General features: G+C 41.8%; 1 protein-coding gene across 2 annotated transcripts in view; it reads right to left on the reverse strand.

The window, feature by feature from the left end:
• PDCD6IP (programmed cell death 6 interacting protein) overlaps nt 1-14786 on the reverse strand; it is a 184452-nt gene that overhangs the window by 8738 nt on the left and 160928 nt on the right. For both annotated transcript variants that reach the window (XM_033930347.1, XM_033930346.1), the window contains exon 17: nt 6794-6999. In XM_033930347.1, coding sequence (XP_033786238.1) covers nt 6794-6999 — 206 coding nt within the window. The remainder of the gene's footprint in view (nt 1-6793; nt 7000-14786) is intronic.

A 14786-nucleotide genomic window follows, 5' to 3' on the forward strand; every position in this document is an offset into this window, starting at 1 on the left:
GATCCTTGAGGGGAGGAATGCTGGTCTAGTGCCTAACCCTCAGTACACCTACCTGGTTCTAAGAGAGGTTGTAGAGGATCTGCATTAAAGATAGTTTTCACAGCAACCTGTGAACTACTCTCTGCACCATAGTATGGCTGGAAAACATCGTATCACCAAAGCTGCTGCTCAGGCTACAACTTCTGTCTCTGTGCAGACAGAAAATGTTACCCTGGCAGATGTCTTCAGTTTGTCTCCCTCATGAAGGAAGTAAAAGAACTGAGAGAGGAGATAGCAGGACTAAGAAGCATCCATGAGAATGAGAGGTACATCGATGAAATGGTTCTTGAGGAGTCAAAGATTTCCAGCAATGGGGAAGAAGAGGCTGTGCTGAGGAAAGGCAGCTGGAGTCAGATTATGGAACATTGCAAGATTGGTACTGTGACTCCCCCCATCCTTGAACTGAAAAACCATTATGCTGTTCTGGAAGTGGGGGAAATGAAAGCATCCCAGGGAGAGGAAGGACCAAAGCTTGAGTTCCCAAAAATTACTGGTTCCGTGAGTACTAGGAGGTGTAAGGTAGTGGTGGTTGGTGGTTTCCTTCTGAGGGGTACCGAAGCGTCCATCTGAAGACCAGACATGATGTCACGAGAGGTATACTATCTACCTGGTGCCAAAATCCAAGATGCTACGGAAAGCTTGCCAAGACTCATCAAGCCTGATGACTACTATCCGATGCAGCTCATCCACATTGGCACTAACAATACTGCCATGGTACCCCTGCAAAACGTATCAAAAGTGACTTTATGGCTCTGGGAGAGAAGGTGAAGCAGTCAGGTGTGCAGGTGGCATTCTTGTCCATCCTTCCTGTCGAGGGTAAAGGCCAGGGCAGAGAAGCTCGCATCCTGGAGATGAATACGTGGCTACGTGGACGGTGTCATCGAGAGCATTTTGGCTTCCTGGACTATGGGATAGATTTTCCAAGGGCTGCTAAGCAGGGATGGTGTGGATTATTTAGCCGTATTTAAAAAAGCATTAAAAACTTTCTTCTTTAAAGATGCGTATGATTCTTAAAGTTTTGTGTTTTTTTTGTTCTTTTTTTTTACCAAATTTAACTTCCCCTCCTATTTGTTTTTTTACCATAGTTGTAACCCTCTTTTTCTTGCTAAAATATTGTAATTTCTCCCCCATTTTTCCTCACAATTCTTGTATGTACTGTGTCTAAAACTAATATTTGTTTTAATATATAAGTATTTTTGTTTGTCATTTTTTTTTTTTTGTTTTGTTTTAATCTATAACAAAAATCAGTTTTTATATTATCACCATTGTTTATTTTACATGATTTATGGTTTTGTACATCGCCTAGTAATTTATAATAGGCGATTCATTAAGAATCAATAAACTTGAACTTGAACTTGGATCTATCAAAGAAAGGAAGAAGTGTCTTTGCCGGCAGGCTAGCTAATCTACTGAAGAGGGCTTTAAACTAGAAGTGATGGGGCAGAGTATAAGCCCAGAGGTAAGTAAATCACTGAATACCTCTACATGGATGGGAAAAGGGGGTAATGTCTGGAAAGCAGTATATACTAATGCTCGAAGTATGGGAATCAAGATTCTGGATCTAGAAGCTGTGATGGAAGAAAAGCAGTTGGATATAGTGGCGATCACGAAGAACCATGACTGGGATGTAGTTATACCGGGCTATAATCTGCTCAGGAAAGACAGGGTAGGAAGAAAAGGAGGGGGAGTAGTGTTATAGGTTAATGATCATATTAAAGCCACACAGTTGCAGGATCTGCAGGGCAAGGAAGAGGCACTGTGGATCAATTTTGGAATGAGGGAATGATGACTATATTTACATTGGTGTGATATACAGGCCTCCTTCACAGACAGAAGAAGCAGGTAGAGATTTAATAGTAGACATTCAGAATATAAAAAAAAAAGGGAAGTCTTAATAATAGGTGATATTAACATGTTGGATACTGATTGTGATATTCCTATTGTGGGGTCCTCTAGAAGTAGGGAGATCCTGGATTCTCTACAAGGAGAACTATTCCAGCAGTTGGTAATGAAACTCAAGTGGGATGGGGGTCATACGCGGACTTAGTGCTTACAAACGTGGAGTGTTTCTGATGTTACAGTGGGTAACCATTTGGCATCCAATGATCACTGCATGGTACAGTTTAATATTAAGATGGGTATAGAGAGGGCTCATTCAAAAGCAAAGGTTCTAGACTTTAATAAAACTAACTTTGTTCAGATGGGAGTTTATGTCAAGGAATTGTCTGGGTGGGAACGTCTGGAAGGAGTGGAAATGCGGTGGGCAAAACTGAAAGGAGTGACTGTAAGGGCGAAAAACCTTTTTGTTAGGCAAGAAAGTAAAATTAAGAAGAACAGAAGGCTGCTGTTACTAAGGTCCTCTTTCCTCACCCTTAGTCCCCTCATCCCTTCTCATATAATCTGGTTATCACAGCAACAGTGGACCTAGAGCCTCTCTCCCTCCCAGAAGCCATGAACATTGCTTCCACAGCATTTCCAGCCATTATTAGTTTGAGGAACAGGAGCCTGCTCCAGGAGCTGAACCGCAGTCTGCCCTCCCCACCCCCCAGTACTGTACACTGCCACAAAGCCACAGAAGCCAGCCCTCGACAGCTTGCATTTTAAACATGAAGTGGCCTTATATAGCTATCATCTCTATCCAACTAATTTGTTGGGCTTTTTATAACTATTTTGCATTTTTCCCTTCTGCTACAGGCTGTTTAATGTTGGGCATTGCGGTTTATAAATGCAGGGGAAGAGAATCCAAGCAGATGAAGTCCCAAGAGGCAGATATGTACACTTTTGTGCCATTACTCAAGCCATTCAAAAGTTAAGAAAGTAGAAACTAAAATATTAAAATGTAAGACAATAGCTAGCAGGAATTGTTGGGATTGAAAATAGCTGGGATTGAAAAAGAATACATGAATGCAGTAGAAAAATACCTGTAACCATTGGTTAACCAAGATTTTTTTCTAGTGACTAGACACTATAAAATTCTACAGCAAATGTAGCTGTGCTGTACAGTACTGTAATTTGTATTTATAGGGACTGCTACATTACCAGGGCTGGTGTTAGACATGCTGGAGCCCAGGCGGAAATTCCTCTCTTCCCTCTCACCTCCCATCCAGCATCTCTCCTTTCTTCCTCCTTCCCCCCACCCATGGATCCACCCAATGCCCTTCCGTCCAGCATCCCTCTCTTCATTTTTAAAATCAGCAGCTCCAGTGGTCCCTTGGTGGACTGGGATGTCCTTCCCTTCCCCCCACCTGGTTCCAAAACCCCCCTCACTTATAAAAATGCAAGGAGGTTGCCAATGTGGCAGCAATTATCTAGAACAGGGCTGTCAAACTCAATCACATTAAGGGGCCGAATTCCAAAACACAGGCTAAGTCGCGGGCCAGACCCGCCCAATCTCTGCTCCAGACCCCGCTCCCATAATAGTACGAATTATAACACCATTTTTCCCATTCATTTTTCATATATACACACACATAATCTTATTAACACATAATGGTTAACCACAAAATTAAACTACACAAAGCACACTGTATGGAGCAGAACAGTTACAAGTTGATCGATTTTTCACTCCGTCAAAAATTACAAAGACTAGGGGACACTCAATGAAGTTACAGGGAAATACTTTAAAACCAATAGGAGGAAATTTTTTTTCACTCAGAGAATAGTTAAACTCTGGAACGTGTTGCCAGAGGATGTGGTAAGAGCGGACAAACCTTTTTGTTAGGCAAGAAAGTAAAATTAAGAAGAACAGAAGGCCGCTTTGATTCTCAAAAGTAGTAGCTGAGAAGGTAAGGAATAAGAGGTTAGCTTTCATAAACTACAAAAGATTGCAGAAGAGGAAGACAGGTAAAAATATCTGGAAAAGTTAAGAGGGGCTGGTCATGTAGTCAGGAAAGCAAAGATGAAAATGGAAGAAAAAATAGCTTACACAGTAAACCATGGAGACAAGACATTTTTTTTAGATATATTAGTCTTAGGAAGAAGTGCAAAAGTGGCATTGTGAGACTCAAAGGTGAAGGGGAGGAATATGTAGAAGCTGATAAAGAAAAGGCTGAATTGCTTACCAAATATTTCTATTCTTTGTTCACGGCATTGAGAGGGCATAGGATGAAGTTAAGAGGTTATAGGCTCCAGAATAATCTGAGGAAATACTTTTTTACAGAAAGGGTATTAGAAGCATTGAACAGTCTACCGGAAGAGGTGGTGGACTGTGACTGAATTCAAGAGGGCCTGTGATAGGCACGTGGGATCTCTTGGAGAGAGAAAGAGATAATGGTTACTGTGGATGGGCAGACTAGATGGGCCATTTGGCCTTTATCTGCTGTCATGTTTCTATGTGTCTAAGCTTCTTTGAAGATGCTTTCAATTCCAAACTCCAACTCTCCTTCTAAGCACCAATATCTGTCTTATCATTCCCTCTGTAATTCTCCCATCTGAGTACAGTATATTGATGCACTTTCTTCTCCAGTTTGTCTCTCTTGATTAGATTGTAAGCTCTTGAGCATGGACTGTCTCTTTTGTATTTTGATGTACAGCGTTGCGTACCTTTAGTAGTGCTATAGAAATGATTATTATTAGTAGTAAATAGCTATCCAAAGGTTCTAAAGGGTTGTTTTTTTTTCCTGTACAAAGTAGCCCTCTGCAATCCTTTAGCCTTAGAGGTAACAGGAGAGGCTAAACCCAAGGTTCTTGTCCCTCCCTCACATGTCCAACAGCAAATGGGTGCTCCTCAACTATCCAACACAAACCTAGCATGAAATAGGGGTATCATAGCCTGAGGAGCCCATCCCAATTGATTTTAAATAAAATCAAATAGTTTTGAGGCAGATGGAAGCTTTAGAACAAAAATCAGGAAATCCAATATGGCCGTGCCAAAAATGTCCCAGGAAAACCAAGCCAAAGGTTGAAAAATTCTGGGAAAGGATTTTTGGTGGTGGGGACCCCATATCCACCACCCCCAGAAATGCTCCAAAACATGCACTTTAGGCCACCCCACAATTTTCTCATAGGATTCAGAAGCCTGCACTCACAGTCTGTCTGTGCTGGTGCTAACCTGCTTCAACTTTCTCAGAAGCTAGTATCCAGAGAAGACACTGCCTCAGTCAGGCAATTTAAGCCCACATGCTGCCATCTTTGGGATGCCAGTTGGACTGAGACCTCAGCCCCCACAAATCCACGTGACAATGGGGGGATGAAAACACAGCTGATACCCGCTAAAGCCTGAAAGGACCACTACAGAGGCCAAATAACCTGCACGCAAGTACCTGATAAACCAGGTTGTGAGCTAGCTTCCAAGGGAACAAACCCTGAACTCAACAAGTCCTAGTGCAGGCCTGCCAGACAGGTACCCGCAGGGTTGTCCTGCTAGCTGCAGACTTCTTTTACAGAGTCTATGTCCTCTTCTAGGCAGAGCTGCCCCAGGGCCACTGGGAATTCACTGCAAAACCTCCCGCATTCAGATAAAAGCCCAAAAAATAAGAAAGAATGAGCAAAGCAGATCAAAACACCTTCTCAACTTGCTTGCAAAAGAAAAATTTGATGGGGGGCACTACAGCCAATGTTGAAAGAGGCTAAGTTGAAGAATGTAAATTTCATCCTTCTGCAACACAACTCATGAGCAGGCGGATATTACTTATCGTCAGAACTCCTATACCCTTTGACTCAGAATTATAACTGTTTTTAATTCCTTATTATGAGTTTGTGTGTACATGCATTATTTATTTTATTCATTTAGAGCCCTGAGTTAGGCCTCGTGGGATTTGCGAGAACTGACGGCAGCCATTCAGGGAGCAGCGTGGGGGCCAGGCTTTAGTGCAAAAAGCTTGCTCCTGCCTTCTGCACCAATGGCCACAAGATATGATGAAGAAGCTGTCCAGCAAGGGAGGGGCATGATCGCGGAAAGCTCCCTCCTGCCGATACACCGCTGGACCACCAGAATTTTAAAACGTACCCAGGGGTGGGGGGGGGGGGGGGAGAAATTGTTATATTCACTCCAAAAAACACACAGACATTTTCACCCATTTTTGGGAGGCGGAAACAAGTGTGTCTTATGGAGAGACAAATACGGTAATTTTAAAGATATTTTTCAGACTATGGCATCAAATACTGGCTTAATCCCCTCCTGCTCCCCCATGTCTTTCCAGTACAACAACATATTAATTCTGGTGACTACAGGACTGGAGGAGAAGGACAAAATATGGCTATTGCCTGCCTTTTATCCAGCTTTTATCCACCTGCTGTCAGCTGGGACAGGAGGCGGGAAGGATTTCTCCTGTCCCAGCTCACCACTGGACCACCAGGGCTTATGATAGACCCAGGTGAAGCCTGCAACAGGTCCAGGAGGGGGACAGGTGGGCTCCAAGTTGAATATAAACAGAGAACCCCATTTTTGGCCTAAAAAGTCTAAGTTTATGTTCGAGTATATACAGTATTTTGTGTGTGTGTAGGGGGAAAAGGGGGAGGGGAGTCTCTGCCTATGTCTTGGGTAGTAGATCTGTTGGGAGTACCACTGTAAAAAATTCTGCTTATTTTAGACAGATGAACGGCAAAAAAAGAATCTTTATAGGGTTTTTTTTCCCATTATTCTACATTGCAAATTATATATGTTAAACAAATTACATATGTTGTATAAGTACAAAAACAAACTCCTTGTCTAAATCCCAGGAAAATGAGCAGAGTAAATCCTTTGAATAAAATTTGAATAATAACTGGTCATAATACAATTCTCATATCACTGCCAAAAGTGGTGAAAGCTTACCCAGGATATCCTGGATAGGTTGGATAGGGAGGTCCTTGGGCCTGCGAAGGTAAGGTACTGGATGCAGGTAGTGCAGGAGCTGGGACCGGAGCAGTGCCACTTGCAAGAGGTGTTGTTAGAGGAGCTGTTGGTACAGGAGCAGTACTGGCATTCGATACAGCAAAATTTGGGGGGGGTGGACGTGCAGGTGGCTGGGGCTTAGCAGACTTAGGAAAAAAAAGAAAAAGAATTCAAAATTAATAAGGCTTGCAGCCAGAACAAACAAAAAATATAATCTGATTGATCAGAATCTAAATTCAGACTAATAATGGTAAACTTTGAACATGTTGGGGGTAATTTTGTAAACAATTTTTTAAGTGCGAAAGGCTTTTATAAAAAAAAAATTACCTTAAGGATAACACATGTAAAAGTATGCATGGCATCAAGAAGGTATATACTTTCAAGCAAGAAGAGGTAGAGTTTTGGCAGAGCAGCTATTTGCATGTGCACTTTACATGAGCATGGAAAGATTAGGTTCTTACCTTGGTAATCTTTCTTGTAAACCACACTGTTTCTGAACTCTCGAGTAGTCAAATCCCATCTTGCGAGATCTCTTGTAGAAAGCCTCATTTGCATAGTTTTGCTCCTCCTCTCTTACTTCTAAATTTTCCTCCAACTCAAGTGTGTGACAAAACAGATAGTCATTCCTATAGAGAACACAGAATAGGGAGCGGTACGGGGAGAAATCTAATCTGCTCATATCAATAATCACAACAACTATCAAACATTTTTTAGGGAAAATAGACCAAACAATGAAACAAAGAGACTCGGCCTGCAGTAACATTGTGGGGGCACACGAGAAACCCCCGTGGAGCAAAGTGCACAATATTTGCAGATGGTATTCTTGGTAAGGCAGGTCAAAGAAGTCCAACCGACGAATCAGAATTCCAGGCGGCTTTAGCAATAGCATATGGTTTATAAGAAAGAAAATTACCAAGGTAAGAACCTTCCTTCTTCTACAACCCTGCTCTATTCTTGAACTCTTGGGATGTAACAGAGCAATTCTTCAAACTTAGGGTAGGACTGACGAGCCTGTAATCAATCGAAGATCTAAATATGGAATCCCTCTTGGCCGCCATATCTATTCTGAACTATTTCATGAAAGTATGCAGAGAAGACCAAGTGGTGGCTCTACAAATCTCTTCTGGGGAAACCACTGAAGATTCCGCCTACAAGGAAGTAATGCCTCATGTGGAGTGGGCCTTCACCAAAATGGGAGGCCACTTTCTAGCTCTGATATGGGCAGATAAAATGGCCATCTAAATCCACCTAGAAATGGTAGAGTTCGATGCTAATCTGCCCTTATGGGCAGCTCTAACCAGCATAAACAGATGATCTGACAAAAGAAATTTGTTCATGACTTCCAAGTATCTCAGCAAAATCCTGCGTCCATCCAGAGATTTTAACATTCTTTCATGTTTACTCGACACAGAGGGTGTGTAGGCTGGCAACAAACCTCTTGATAGATGTGGAACAGTGTGCAGGGTCATGCATGAGTCTATAATCCGAAGAAAGGGATCCCTGCAGGATGCCTGAAGGACACTCTCCAGACGGAGGTAAAGGCCACCAAAAATACCACCTAGACGGTGAGATCCATCAGAGACACTTGGTCCTGAGTACCAGGTTAAGATTTCAAGTGGAAAACAGCTGATGCAGCGGAGGGCGGAGCTGTAACATGTCCTTTAAGAAACCTAACCACATCCAGATGGGCCGCAAAAGAGCCCCCCCAAAAAAATAAAAAAGCAAGAAAGCCCAGCTATTTGAACTCTCAGGAAGCAAACTGCCAGGTCTTTTTCCAGGCCTTCCTGAAGAAAACTGAGTAACAATGGGATCAGTGCCAAGCTCTGATCTTCACTCTTCCTAGCGTATCAGGCCTGGAAACACCACCAGGTCTTTGAGTACGCTGAAATGATAAACCTCTTGCTGTGTAAGATGGTAGCAACTACACCATCTGAGTAGCTCCTGAATGCTCAAGAGCCGTACCATAAGACCAAAGAAGTCTGGATTCAGTAGAGCTATTGGGCCCTGAGTTAGAAGTCATGACAGGGAAGTTTGAGACACTGATGTAGTTGCAGATGAACCAGATCCACATACCACAGGCACCTCGGCCAATTGGGTACCACGAGAATCACCTGAGCTCAGTGAGACTTGATCTTTCGCAGGATATGACTTATCATGAGTCAAAGAGGAAAGGCATAGAGGAGACCGTCTCATGGTCACAGCTGGACCATGGCATCCAACCCTTCGCTTCCTGGTTCTCTTTGATGGTTGAAGAACATAACATAAAAAACAATTTCTAGACCACATTACCAATGTGGTTTATGAACGTTTAACTAAAATTATATCCAGGAATAGAAAAAGAAGTTAAGGGCCCAAGAATTTTAAGAATAGAAAAGCTTTCTATTGTCTCCTGAACTGCAAATAGATCCCAAAGTGCTGCCTGATATGAAAGTTTATAATCATGATACCTTTTAAATTTACATCCCCTCACCAATGGAAAAACATTAAAGAGCTTTAAAACTTTGAAAACACCTTAAAGTTGAAAAACAGAATGAATCAATTAAAGATAATCCGAGCCTCTACCATCAACCAATGCAATTCATGATAGAAGGACGTTATATGATCGAATTTCTTCAGACCATATACGAGTCTCACTGCAGTGTTCTGAATTATATGCAATCTAGCACAATTCTTCTTGATATCTGCCAAGTAAACAATGTTACAGTGCAGAGTTCTGAATTATACGCAATCTAGCACAATTCTTCTTGATATCTTCCAAGTAAACAATGTTACAGTAATCCAAATGACTTAGCACCAAGGATTGAACCAATGTCTTGAAAACTGAAAAATCAAAAAAGGCTCTTAGAGTATGTAATTTCCACAAAATATGGAACCCCTTATGGACAACCATATCAGCTTGATTTTGCATAGTTAGATTTTGATCCAAAGTGATACCCAATATTTTAACAGTTGAATGAATCGGATATTACCCAGATTTAAAAGTAATAGAATTCTCCTCAATGCTCTTGTCTAGGTGAAACAAAAAATAATTCTGTTTTCTTTTCTCAGAATTAAGCATTAATCTAAATTCTTGCATCCATTCCTCAACCATATTAAATACTGGACAACCCTACCTCCTCATTATACATATGAATGCTCTCTGGGACAGCAACAATTCCCTGGGATCCAGGGTTTAGCAGCTAAGATAATCCACTTGTATGTTGCTCACTCCTGCTACATTTGCTGCCGAAAGTGCTAGAAGATGAGTTTCTGCCCATCAAAAGAGCATTTGGACCTCCAGACGTAGGGGTATACTCCTGGTGTTCCCTTGGCATTTGGCATACGCTGCTGCTGTGGCATTGTCCAAAAAGACTCACACCACCTTGTTCTGGAGCGAACTTTTGAATTTAAGGATAGCCAATGGAATTGTTTGAAGCTCTAAGTGACTGATCGACTGTCTTTTCTGGGAAGGAGACCAGCGACCCTGGACCGGACAGTCCTCACAAATCATTCCCCAGCCATAAAGGCTGGTGTCTGCCACCAAGATCACCCATGTGGAGATAGAGGGGAAACCCCTCTGGAAAGAGAGGATTTAACCACTAGGCTAGACTGCGACGAGCCTCCACTGTCTCAGGGAGCCACTGATGCAGTGAATCCTTTGGAAGACGCCACCGGGAGATGAGCACTTCTTGAAGTAGGCGCAAGTAAGTCCTTGTTCAAGGAAATATGTCTATGGTCGCAACCATCTATGGTCCTCACCATCAACCTGTACAGGAGCATCAACACCTTCTTTCTTCTACTGATCACGCCTCTCTCTATACAGCCTAGCATCCTTCAGGCAACAGCCACTGTCTTGTCACACTGTTTCTTTGCCTTTAGATCTTCAGACACTATCACCCCAAGGTTCCTCTCCCCATCCTTGCATATTAGCCTCTCACCTCCCAGCACATATGGCTCCATCTGATTTCTAATCTCCATATGCATTACTCTGCACTTCTTTGCTTTGAATTTTAGTTGCCAGATATTAGACCATTCCTCTAACTTTTGCAGATCCTTTTTCATGTTTTCCAGTCCCTACTTGGTGTCTACTCCGTTACAAATCTTGATATCATCTGCAAAAAAGGCAAATTTTTCCTTCTAACCCCTCGGCAATGTCGCTCACAAACATATTGAACAGGACCGATCCCCAAGGGACTCCACTACTCACCTTTACTCCTCTGAGTGAATTCCATTAACCACCATCTGGCATCTGTCCATCAACCAGTTTCTAATCCAGTTCACCAATTTGGGTCCTAACTTCAGCCCATCAAGTATGTTCAAGAGCCTTCTATGAGGAACTGTGTCAAAGGCTTTGCAGAAATCTAAGTAAATTACATCTAGCATATGCCCTTGATCCAATTCTCTGGTCACCCAATCAAAAAATTCAATCAGGTTTGTTTGGCATGATTTACATTTAGTAAAACCATATTGCCTTGGATCCTGATTTTAGGAATTTCACTGTCCTTGCTTTCAGCAATGCTTCCATTATTTTTCCAATAACCGAAGTGAGGTTTACTGGCCTGTAATTTCCCGCTTCATCTCTACCACTTTTGTGAACAGAGACCACATCCGCTCTTCTCCAATCCCCAGGAACTATTCCCGTCTCCAAAAATTTGTTGAACAAATCTTTAATAGGACCCGTCAGAACTTCTATGAGCTCCCTCAATATCCTGGGATGGATTCCGTCCGGTCCCATTGCTTTGCCCACCTTCAAATTTTCAAGTTGTTCATAAACACTTTCTTCCGTGAATGGCATGGTATCTACTCCATTCTCGTGTGTAACTTTGCCAGATAATCTCGGTCTTTCTCCAAGATCTTCTTCCATGAACACAGAACAGAAGTATTTAACATGTGCACTTTTTCCTCATCACTCTCCACATATAAATACATATCTTTTAGTCTTGAAATTCCATTTAACATCTTCTTCCATTCACTAATATATCTGAAAAATTTTTGTCTCCCTTTTTTACATTTCTAGCCTTTTGCTCTTCCACTTTTCATCAGATGTATCTCTCTCTTGGCTTTGTTCAGATTCACCTGGTAGTCTTTTCTGTACTCCTCTTCTTGGGTATTTTTATATTTCATGAACGCCAGCTCTTTTGCCTTTATTTTCTCTGCCACAAGTTTAGAGTATCATTTTGGATTCTTTTTGTTTCTCTTATTTTTATTTATTTTCCTCACATAAAGGTCAGTAGCCATTTCTATTGCTCCTTTCAGCTTAGACCATTGTTTTCCACTTCCCTTATAACCTCTCATCCTAACAGCTCTTTCTCTAGATTTGCTCCCATTTTACTAAAGTCCGTACGTTTGAAATCTAGGATTTTGGCTCAACTAAGATGGCGGCTGGTTGCTTGTGCTGAAACGCCATGGGACTGCCGATGGAAATTATTGCCTTCACCATCAGTACTTTTGATGGTTAAGAGGAAATCAAAACTCTGGGTTTTCATGGAGGAATCTAATATACCAGCAGGCCCGATGGACCTCTACCTTGAGCGTGGAGCTCAAACGCAGGCTCCGGAGGATTCCTTAGCTGTGGGAGATGCGCAGGCTGAAGTGTCGATCATCTCTATTGAGGGCACCATCCTGTCTCCGGAGGAGTCCTCCGAGTCACCCCAGGGCGTTAGAGAGGAGACTTGAGGAAGAATCGTACTGGAGCATTATCTTGCCTTCCCAAAAGAGTTCGGCAAAAGAGGTCAGTGAAGTCTTTGAGACCTGAGCACTCAGAGAGTGAGAAGCAGCAGATCTCAGAAAATTTTCTTAAGCTGAAAGCGACTCCTGCTGAGGCTACAGGTACTTTGAATCAACCAGTGGGTCTTGGAACAGAATTTGCAACCTTGCAAAGACCCAAGGTCTTTAATATGGAAACTTTGTGGGAAGCAATATCTGATTTACAACTCTCCCTGGGGACCCAAATGCAGAGTTTTACGGCACAATATACTACAGTTGTTTCAAAAAATTTGGACTTAAAAAAACAGAGTATTAAGCCTGGAAAATAAGACGGATGGTCATGAGACCAAAGCTGTTGAATCTCAAGCCTTAACTTGGGTTAAAGACAGTGGGAATCTTCATTTCAAAGAAGAAATGCTGGCGAATGCGTCTAGAAATGTAATCTTCAGATTATAAATTTTCCAAAGTTAACACTTATGTCACTGCAAGAAATTTTTAAGAAATATCTAACAGAATTTTGAAAGTAGCCCAATCCTTCTATCTGCCTCTCTCCAAAATTATTATTTACCTAATAGAGATAAGGCTCAAAATCCAAAACAGCAGAATTTATCTGCTGATAGTTTGGACTTAACGAATTTCCTGGATAGTGAATTATCGGCTACTGTTACTGCTAACGTTGTATGTACAACATGCCATTGATTCCAACAGGGAATGGAAGCTTAAGCTTTTTTCCCAAATATAAGGATGTTCCATTTAGGTCTAAAGTAGTGAAAATGTATCCAGACGTGTCATGTTTAACCCAGAGGAGAAGAAAACAATTTCTTATTCTGAGGACCCAGGCCATGCATTTGGGTGCAACATTTGTTTTGAGATATCCCTGTAAATGTGTTATGCACTATCAGGGAATACATATGTATTTTTCGAACCTCAGCAGTTGTCAAAATTTATTTCCGCCAAAGGGCAAACTGTACATATCAGATGAGATCTGCTACTTGTATATTAGCTCAAGGAAGTTAAGTTTAGAGCCAGCCACATTTTTGTTTTCTTCCTTTTAATAATAATTATCTGTGAAATATTTCAGTTCAATTTGCAATATCAGAAATAGGTATTTCTACCCAGTTCTTAATTTAATAGTTTATTTTGAGGGGGGATCATTTTCTATATACTTTCATAACTGTAAAAGTTTATACTGTTACCTGTTACTGTTATGTAGCTCTTCGTGGAATTACAGTTAAACTGCTTTTCATTATTATAAGTTGTTTTTTATGTATCCATTGAAAGAGGGAATATAATAATATATGCCCCAATTATGTTGTTATAGAGTGTTAAATAAAGAAAGCATGAAATAAAATAGTGAAATGGAACTCAAAAGGAGTCTATCTAGAGCTGCGGCACCCTAATCTCGGGGCTGCAGCTGGAGGGCACCCGGAAATGTGCAGACATCAACACGATATCACGTGCATGCGTAATGTCATCACGTTAACATCCACACATGCACGGATGCCCTCCAGCCGTGGACCTAAGCCTACTATTACTGTCGGTGTGTTTGTGGGGGGGGGGGGGGTCTGCAGAAGGAGAGATGAGGAGAAGGAGCAGAGGCACCAATAAGGAGAGGCGCAGGCGCCAGCTGACTGACTACAGTCAGCACCAGCACCTCTCCTCCTTGTCGGCATCTCGCAGCACATCTGGAATCTGATGAGACACAATTTACAATATACTGATATAGAGGAAGGACTTAGAACAGTATTCTGCTCCCTATGTTAAAGAATCTATGTTGATTGCTTGAATAGCAGAATATTTCAAATCTTAACTCCAACCCACTTGCAAAGCACCCATCTGTTTGTCATTCTCTTTTTAGTCGCTTATCCTATCTGTCTTATCACTCCCGTTGTAATTCCCTACCAGAGCAGTGTGTATAGATTCACTCTTTTTATCCTATGTTTGTCATAATTAGATTGTAAGCTTTTTTGAGGAGAGGCTGTGTCTTGCGTGTTTTATGTACAGCGCTGCACCCGTCAGGTAGTGCTATAGAAATAAGTAGTAGTACAGGCAGTCCCCAAGTTACAGACACCGAACTTAAGTACGGCTCATACTTAAGAACGCAGTTGCGGCTTCATTTGATTTCACTGAGCAGTATTTCGTGGCATAGACTCCTACACCTCTCTCCTGTAGCAGATTCAGGAATGATGCATAGCCATATTAAAAACAGTGTGTGGCAGTGGATTGTGTACCTTAAAGGGAACACAGG

Source organism: Geotrypetes seraphini, chromosome 2 (assembly GCF_902459505.1).
Source record: "Geotrypetes seraphini chromosome 2, aGeoSer1.1, whole genome shotgun sequence".
Lineage (NCBI taxonomy): Eukaryota > Metazoa > Chordata > Amphibia > Gymnophiona > Dermophiidae > Geotrypetes > Geotrypetes seraphini.